At 47.3% G+C, this 9,268-nt stretch overlaps 1 protein-coding gene across 5 annotated transcripts; it reads right to left on the reverse strand.

The window, feature by feature from the left end:
• Positions 1-1,481: 1,481 nt before the first annotated feature.
• Positions 1,482-6,836, reverse strand: B4GAT1 (beta-1,4-glucuronyltransferase 1). Of its 5 annotated transcripts, none has more exons than XM_078871964.1 (3): positions 6,305-6,836; positions 3,942-5,206; positions 1,482-3,552 (listed from the first exon to the last, which is right to left on the reverse strand). In XM_078871964.1, exons 2-3 carry the CDS (start codon positions 5,136-5,138, stop codon positions 3,361-3,363), a joined length of 1,389 nt encoding a protein of 462 aa, XP_078728090.1. In that variant the 5' UTR covers positions 5,139-5,206; positions 6,305-6,836; the 3' UTR covers positions 1,482-3,360. The 5 variants fall into 5 exon arrangements, with proteins under 5 accessions (XP_078728090.1, XP_078728088.1, XP_078728093.1 ...); XM_078871962.1 differs by having other exon boundaries at positions 6,088-6,836; XM_078871967.1 differs by having other exon boundaries at positions 6,595-6,628.
• Positions 6,837-9,268: the final 2,432 nt, after the last annotated feature.

The following is a 9,268-nucleotide window of genomic DNA, read 5'->3' on the forward strand; positions in this document are numbered from 1 at the left end:
CTCCGGATTATCAGATGGTGCGAACAATAAGACGCACCCCAAACTTGCTTTAAGTTACGGGGGGGGGGCGTTAAATACGCCCTATAATCGGAGAATATATATTTTTCTTATTATTTATAAACATCTGCTTTAAGATACATTTTACTTGGTACTCATTCTGTAAATTTACGTTTAACTTGTTTTGCGACCGTAAGTATTGAAACCGACGCTGTTGAAAAGTGTTGCAAAAAATACTTATTTTAATACTTATTTTTTTGTTTTCCTGGACGATCAGATATGATTGAGTAGTGTCTGCTTATTCATTGTGCTAGTTGTATAATGTACATTAACCACTTGTGTAATTTGCGATAGTGATTATGCTGTAATCCCATCTATGCAGCAGAGCATCAATGAGTCTCAAGAATAGTTATCAGGAGGGTCCTGCTACATTTTTGGTCGATTCAATTTTAAATGATGAGTGTTGCACGGTGGCCGCCTCTCCATGCACTATGCAGCCTCAACAAATGCGAAGCTTCCGAGATCCGACAAGATCCGGGCACGCAATCGTGTTGGAAGTGATATGGGTTGGAAGTTACCTGCGGTCGTAAAGAGGCCGCCAAATGTGTCCACGATGTTAAAACGATTCGAGGCTTGAATGCAAAGGTGGGGAGGGGGATATCGCCAGGGATGAGAATCGTTCCATTACCCATCGCCACCAGCCACGGAACCCAAACTAGAGGCACCAGACGCCCTCTGGTGTCGTACGACTGAAATATCCAATCCACAACGCACTTGCAACCGTGTGCTATCGTGAAATTCTGAGTAATATTCACAAGTGATGACCTGGGGGGAGGGGGTGGTGGCCTGCATCCAGCAGTGGATTGAGTCATCGTGGTTGATTGATCACATGACGACACCAACCTTGCAGCAATCGCCAAATGCATTACAAATGTAAATACTGTACTGTACTCTATGCACAACTTCCTTTATTGATCAAATAATCATGTCGGAAATGTAAACAACAGGATACGTATTCGGGATGCGATCCTGATTTTGGAATGAGTCCAAAAAATATCCAGTTTATGAAAATCGAGCAGAGGTCAAATTTAACATCCAGATTTTTTAAAACATTGCATATTAAAATGTGGCCTCATGCTGTAACTTCCACCATTTTTCCCCAAGACACTTTTTTGAGGTGGGTATTGCATCAGGATATTTGTCCAATTCCATGACTGAGTGTTTAGTCTAAGTGAGAGAAACCAGAGCATGTATGAGATGACAAGACTCCGCACACACCTCACAGCCTGCATCGCCTGGAGTTCCCGGAGAGTGTCCCATCCCAAGACTAACGAGATCAATCCCACTAAGATCTGGTCGGATCGGGAATTGAGTGATTTTCGTGGAGGTGACTTTTTCATGTGGTCTAATTTCTCACGAGCTCACAGCACCAATTGACACCATTGTTCTTTTTGAAGGTAGTGCATAGAATTACAAAGTTTTGTTGACAAAATAATTTATTAAATAGTTATTGGGGAAAACCGCAGGGTTATTCCATAAACTAAAATACAAACAGCCATACATCACGGCACCTGAAACGTCATCGGCAAATCGAGGGAAAAACAGTGCATCACACGTCATACCAAAAAAACTATCCTTTTTACATCAATGAAAACACATTGCTTTATATGGCAGTGTTTCTAGGGAGTTGGAGAGCAGGTTTGGATGTTGGTGTCCGACAGCACATGACGTACATCAACAATCTTCGATCAGTAATTTAAAGTCAAGCTAGGATTACGGATACTTGTGGTGTTACCATCTATTACAGACACGTACAGCCCCATAGTCATTACACTGCTGGGCGAGGGCCTCCACTATGATGGATAAGGTGCGTTATGTAACCATACTTTACCACAATGATAAGTGTAGATCGAAGGTGGGGTATCAGAGACGTGGAAGCACAGTTCAATACAACAGATTTTGCTGCACTGCCCACAACAAAGCACGAATCCACTTCAGCCTGACAATCTGGTGTGCACGGTGGTCACTTATCCAACTATTATTCACGTTAAAACCTGCTTAGCTTTTCAGATCCGATTACATGAGATACATTTCAGGTGATCTGGTCACAGGTGCCATTTATGATAAAACTGAATTCACATTTACAATGTTTTACAGGCCAGAGGCCAGGAAGCTCGCTGCTGTGTATGTTGACACATGATAGTACAGTCCATGCAAAAGGTGATTTATGGAGAGCAAATGTGCAATCTTGATTAAAGGTTTAGGTCTACCATCATATATTATATCACCATACTTTTCTGTCGAACATCATGTAATGTTGAGGATTGGTTTGTGTCCATTTGCACCAACGAAGGACGGCAAGTGGGGGTCTTGTGGGTTTGTCAGGGTGACGACTGAATTACTATTGTGTTAAGGTCATTAAAATATAAAAATAGCACTGTAATACCATGATACAAAGCTTATAATTAGTATATTTGTATTGTTATCATTCATACATAATACCTTGAGGGTCCTGCTGTATTGGGATGTTTGGCCAATCCAGTTCATAACGTTGCCAAATGTGTTGACTTTTCAGTTGAGTGGATGTATGTTGAACAACTTTCACGCCGTACGTTGTTAAGCGGAGGTGTGGGAACTTAACACAGTGCCATAAGGACAGGATCTTAAACCCACTTTCCAGGATGCTACCTCTTGACCACCTCACACTGTTCACAACTATCAACCGGTGCTTCTAAAATAACTATTAAAAGCATGTGTCACCACATCTAGTTACTTAAATAACTGCCATTGGACATACCCATTGCTTTTTTTAGAGCTCTAAGATCGAATAATATCCATTTTAATCAACCAACAGGTGTTTGTGTTTTTGGCAGTCGTGTCATCACGGCATCACTGCGAGACTGGCAGTGGTGATAACAGGCAGCATGATTGTGGGGGAGGGGGCATGGAGCCCCCCACTAAAAACCCACGTGGTCAGGAGCAGTATAAGCTAACTGATGTCATTTTAATGGTAAACAATATAATTACTTTTAAACTACTTGTGATTTTTAAGATAAACTAAATAGCACTCATACATTTTCAGTATGGCTCGGTGAAAACGCTGTACTGTGTGCTCTGTAGTCCGAAGCAGGGATTTGAGCCGTGTCCTTTCACGTGTTAAACTCGGCCGCCAGGTGTCCTACCCCTCAGCTGCAGCACCTCCACGATGACTGTGGACTGTGTTCATTATTTAACATCAGCAGCATCGCCTCAACCCTCATGCTCCCCACTTCGCCATGGCCGTCAGCAAAATTGTAAAGTGGTGCTGCCCGCCCCCCACCCCTTCCCCAGATGATGCCGATGTTGGTGAAGGATGACGGTCGCTCAGCAGCGGCGGGGGGAGTCGGCGTAGCGCAACTTCAGTTCCTGCTTGAAGCGGCGGAAGAGGATGCGGTTGCGTTCTTGCTCGGCCTCCTTGCCAGCATGGAAGTCTCCCGGCAGCTTGAAGCCACGGTGGACCAGGAAGGCATTGTCCAGCACGGCGAAGCGGTATCCAGCGACGTGCAGCTCGCATGTCTGAGTATGCACGCACGCACGTGCGCACACAAACACACGAGCCAAATCCATTTACTTGATTAACAAACCACGTTACATATGGAATAAACTTGTCTGCAGGTTTCTCGGTGGATTGAAACACCACAGAATCATGAGATATGGCGATAACTTGGGAAGACCTTTGTCCAGGAGTGGATTGCCCACGGCTTATGCGATGCTAATTGTGGTAACAAAAACCTCACGTCCCACCGACCTATGCCTCCAAAGGACCAGATCACAGGTGCGCACCAACACGCTCCGCTCGTTTGTTAATTCTAGGTATGACCAAACCAAGTAAACATTTCACGACAAGCGAAATGATTTTTTAACAACCCTGAGGTGGCTAGCATCATCAACACCGCACGCCGCACCTGGCTGATGCGGTTGAAGCCGTACTGCTGAAAGCGCTCGTCAAACGGCGGCACGGTGCTCGGGCCGACGTAAAACGGCTCCCAAGGGTCGCGCCACTCCAGCTCGTACGCTGGCGCCAGTCCTGGCGCGGGAAGCAGCGCCGCCCAGCGTGCATAGTCGGTGGGCGCCTGGCACTTGCGGCACAGCTCGTCGTAGAACGGCCGCAACTCCAGTGCCCCGAGGAGGCGCAGGAGCTCCGCCTTGCTGTCTGGCACGCGGCGCGAGTGGCGTATCTCAAACGACGGCACTACGAACACGATCGATCGGTCACGGCCACCGCCACCGCCTCCATCTTCCCGTCGTAACATGGACAAGAAGTCCCGGTGGAGGTTGACACTGGGCACCATGTCCACGTCCACCACGAGCACGTGCCGGCTGCGGGCACCGGCTCGTGCCACGTTGCGCAGGAGGTTGTTGGGGTAGGGCACGCCGCCGTCAAGCGCGTAGTTCCTGCGTGCGCCCTGCACCGCCTCGCTGCCGAGCCACGCGAACACCTCGCTGCAGCCGGCGCCGACCTTTGGCGCCGCCCAGCGGTTCCCTTGTCCAGCATCGGCCCACGCCGCGGACGAGAAACCCGCGTTGGCCGACGCCACGAGGTGAAAGGCGACGTTGTCGCGCGCCTCCTGCGAGCAACCCCGCACCGCCGCGATGGCGGCGAGCGCCAGCCACGTGTCGTTGGCGCAGGCAAAGACGGCAACCGACACGGGCCCTTCCCATCGCTCCAGCAGCACCTCCAGGTGGTGCAGCCCATTGACGGACGTGTGGGTGGCCAGACTCAGCTCATGCCGCGTGTCGCCGGCGCCGTCCGTTGCCGGTTCCGGCGCGAGGAGCCGGCTGAAGATGGCAAAGCGACCGCTGGCATCGAGCGTGGGGACGCCGCCGGCAGCGACCAGCGCCGCCCTCAACGCATTCGCTGCCCCTTGGGGGTCCCCGGCGAGGCTCCCGTTGGCCACGATCAGCGGTTCAGACGAGCGCCGCACGATAGCGCCGAGGAAAGCGGCCGCCAGCGGCAGGGGCGAAGAGCCGTCGCCGTGGCCGTCCATGCGCAGCAGCAGCACGAGGTAGGTGAGCTGCAGCGCGAGCATGACGACGAGCAGCAGGAAGATGAGGATGTTGAAGGGCGTGCAGCGCAGCCGCGCCCGCAGCTTGAACCGCATGGTCACCGGTGATCAGAGTGGCTCGAGCAGGCTGCGTCAGTGCGTCTGAGCGGAGCACTCGCTCTCATCTGTTGGAATCGGTAGAGACAAAGCAAACTTGTAATCAAATGTCTTGAAGACACAGCGAGGCTTCCCCAGGCACATGAAGGAAATTATTATTATTGGGCAATATAGTAGCAATTAAAGCTATAAGCTTGGTCAAGGATTCATCGTCATTATTAGGAGTAAATAAAAAATAGTGCAAGAATAAACGCGTGTATCGTGAACGTAACAACCATCAATTGCCGACTCAGCGCTGGTAAGAATGATCTCACCCCTAGGGGGCTCTTTGACTTGGCTACACAGTCAACTCTCGATCACACGGGGTGAGGTGACGGCGAGGAAACCGGAGAAAACCCACCACGCATAAACAAGAGGGGGTTACACTCAAAGGTCCGCAAAGCCAGGCTCAAAACCTAGTTGCTGTACTGCCACCCCTGTCCATTTTCGCTGCCCAACGGACGTGGTGGGCGTTTCACCAATCTGGACGTATAAAACACAAATGTCAAATACTATTCACAAAAAAACTCAACATTTGTCGATAACAGTGGCAGTAAAAACAGTAAAAAGGTGTCAGTTTTGTTGCCAGATAAAAGGGTAAAAAACCAATTATCATATTTTTCTACTGGCAAAGGAGGTTCCAATGGTGATAACAGTGGCCTCAAAATAAGCAATTTATACTAGGCGACCTTTCGGGTAACGGTCCTTAAGAGCACAATATCACATTACTGTCTGTATGGCAATGCATTTCGATTCGGTGGATTATAACACTGTCACTGCAGCCTTGCACGCAAGACGTTGGTTCTCAATCGCAAACAAACATGACAACGTTAATGAATACACGGGGTTCACGAAACAGAGTAACTTGGACTCACGTGGTCTTGCCAAATTTGTGTTTTAGATTATTTACCTTCTAAAAAAATCGGGCCACGTCTCGCACCCCCAGAAAGGGCATCTCACACTCCCAGGTTAAGAAGAGCCGCCACTTGCTCGAAGCTTACCCCAAACCAAGGCCCAAATCAAAAACCCTACAAAGCACGGCCACCAGTGTGTGAATCCACTGCTAGATGAGGGCCTGCTGCACCCAGCCCGTGCTGGGTCCTGGGGGTTATCTGAACGCACTTCACCTCGTTGTTCAGTGCGGGTTGTTGAAGGCGGGGTGCATAGACGTGCAAGCACAGTACTCTACAACAATGTGTGTTTAACGTGGCAGCCCTGAAGCCTGTTTGGACGTGCCACGCGTGGCGATAACCCATCCCCTGCTGAGCTCTGAAGACGAGACTTGGCGCATCTCTCGTGATGTGGCCACGTCTGCTGAGCACGAGTCCCACGTGGTGATGCGATCGCCACGCACGACACGTGCGAGACACGCGGACAGAGTTTGGGGTGAACCGAGACGCAAACAGCTGTCACTGACCGGGCCCCGCGCGGCAACCACTGCGGGGTCTGCAGTCAACACACAGTGAAGCAACATTGTAAAGGGACCGCGGTAAACACCCACTGGAGCAACATTGTAAAGGGACCGCGGTAAACACCCACTGGATAAACACCCAGTGGAGCAACATTGTAAAGGGACCGCGGTAAACACAGTGGAGCAACATTGTAAAGGGACCGCGGTAAACAGGAGCAATATTGTAAAGGGACCGCGGTAAACACCCACTGGCGCAACATTGTAAAGGGACCGCGGTAAACACCCACTGGAGCAACATTGTAAAGGGACCGCGGTAAACACCCACTGGATAAACACCCAGTGGAGCAACATTGTAAAGGGACCGCGGTAAACATCCACTGGATCAACATTCTAAGGGACCGCGATAAACACCCACTGGATGAACACTGTAAGGGACCAATATTAACACCCACTGGATAAACATCCACTTGATGAACACTGTAAGGGACCGCGGTAAACACCCCCTGGATAAACACCGACAGGAACATTGTAAGAGACCGCGGTAAACATAGGATCAACATTACAGTACCGAACTGTATAAGGAACCACGGCAAACTTGGAGGCTGCACACGCATAGGGACTGTGGTGAACCGACAGAGTCAATAACATACAATACGCGGCCCGTGGCAGTCTGTATATGTATGCCAGCTGCATTTGTAAACCAATTCACATTCGACTATCTTTACGCGATAAAATTCCCATGATAAAAAAGACGGTAATGTTTCAAGCAACAGATAAACGTGCACAAAATAACTTCCGCATTTCTTGCGGTATGCAACAACCCATCAACATTTCGATTTAAAGCTTTCGTGACTGCAGGGATTCATATTCTTGGTTCTTTCGGTAAAGTCACGTAGAAGGGAAATAAAAATAAGCAATAAAACCCATAAAGTTCCTGAAGAACTGCAGTATGGTCCTCTATTTTTGACTTCGTGTCACCAAAATAAATTTGCGCAAATGTGACCCACTGACTGCAGCAGTGACAGAGATGGACAATTGTAGACCGTCTTCTTGATTCTTTCGGTAAAGTCACGTAGAAGGGAAATAATAAAATAATAAAAATAAAACATCAAATACAATTCTCACGACGTTTCGGCCACAACGCAAGCAGATGAAGAACAGGTCTGTCAGAAAGCTTTAAATCGAAATTGTAGACCGGTTTCGTTGTTATTGTGACTCATCGGTGTGGCCACCAATGTTCACTGCTGCGAAGTCTGCATCTGGGAACCACTCCCAATGTGCAGTCTCCACCACAATGTTGGGACGCGCTTATAAAATAAAAGATTCTTGAATCGGATCTATGACCATGAATCGTGAGGGCTGAATTGTCACAGCCCTAGGATTAGGCCTCGGCAAGGTAAGATAAAAGTTAAACGGTAAAAAAAACAAGAGAAACTTTACCCTACCTTTTACCTTACCACATTACAATCGCGCTACCCTACCTTTTACCCTTCAGCAGGTAAGGTAAAAGAAGGTAAAAAAGAACCTTTAGCTTACCTTTTACCCTTATCCTAATAAATTTCGCGATTACAGGGTAATTACTGGGGTATAAAACATGGACATTTTTTTAAACGATAAATGCAAAGTTAGAGCACTTTATTCATTTTTAGATTTAAAGCTTTCGTGACTGCAGGGATTCATCTTCTTGGTTCTTTCGGTAAAGTCACGTAGAATGGAAGTAATAAAATAATACAAATAAAACATAATAAAATAATTCTCACGACGTTTCGGCCACAACGCAAGCAGCCGTCCTCAGGTGAAGACCAGGTCTGTCGGGGAGACAGCGTCTGAATGAAACAGCACCACGCTTGGAGCATATATTTAATCTGGGTTGGAAGGGGGGGAAAGGGCGCCTTGACAAAATAATGTGCATATCAAGAGGGATTTTGCATATTTATGGAAAATGCAGGTATGTGATTAGTACCAGTTATGCCGGTGCATTGTGCAGGATTAGCAGCATCAAAGGGAAGGGATATGGGAAATGCAGGTATGTGATTAGTACTACTTATGCCCGTGCATTATGCAGGATTAGCAGCATCAAAGGGAGGGGATAGGGGTAGCATTAATAAAGGGAAGGAGTGTTAATAGTATGTAGCTGCAGTAACTAAAACCACCACGTAAACAACTAAAGTATAAACTACATAGTATCATCAGTATACTAAATATACTCTACAATAAGCTGAGTTACTAACAGTAAGTAATACATTACAATTCTACGTCGTAAAACATATAATATGCTTCCATCTAAACTTTATTCTCTTACATCATACGAGTTCTACACCGTACTATATACTGCCATAGACAAACCCAACATTAAATTATATACTGTATTGCTATAAACCACCTTATACATTGTAATATTACACTATGTATTATTCTACCCACCCTAATGTATATCACACTGCTGTATATGGTACAGTGTATAATAACAAATAGTATAAAATTTAAATGCTTAATACAATGTACAAAGTAATATATAGTATCGTAATTGTATAGTGAAGGATGTAGAGTGGAGGTTGTCTGGTGCCAGGATGTAGAGTGGAGTTTGTCTGGTGCCAGGATGTAGAGTGGAGTTTGTCTGGTGCCAGGATGTAGAGTGGAGTTTGTCTGGTGCCAGGATGTAGAGTGGAATCTTAATTTT

Source organism: Lampetra fluviatilis, chromosome 33 (assembly GCF_964198595.1).
Source record: "Lampetra fluviatilis chromosome 33, kcLamFluv1.1, whole genome shotgun sequence".
Taxonomy (NCBI): Eukaryota; Metazoa; Chordata; class Hyperoartia; order Petromyzontiformes; family Petromyzontidae; genus Lampetra; species Lampetra fluviatilis.

Bases quoted from the DNA above. Each gene is read 5' to 3' on its own strand.
- B4GAT1 (XM_078871964.1), bottom strand. From the start codon at position 5,138: ATGCGGTTCAAGCTGCGGGCGCGGCTGCGCTGCACGCCCTTCAACATC. The intron at 3,553-3,941 runs GTGCGGCGTGCG...GTGCATACTCAG, and splicing joins GCTTCAACCGCATCAGCCAG to ACATGCGAGCTGCACGTCGC.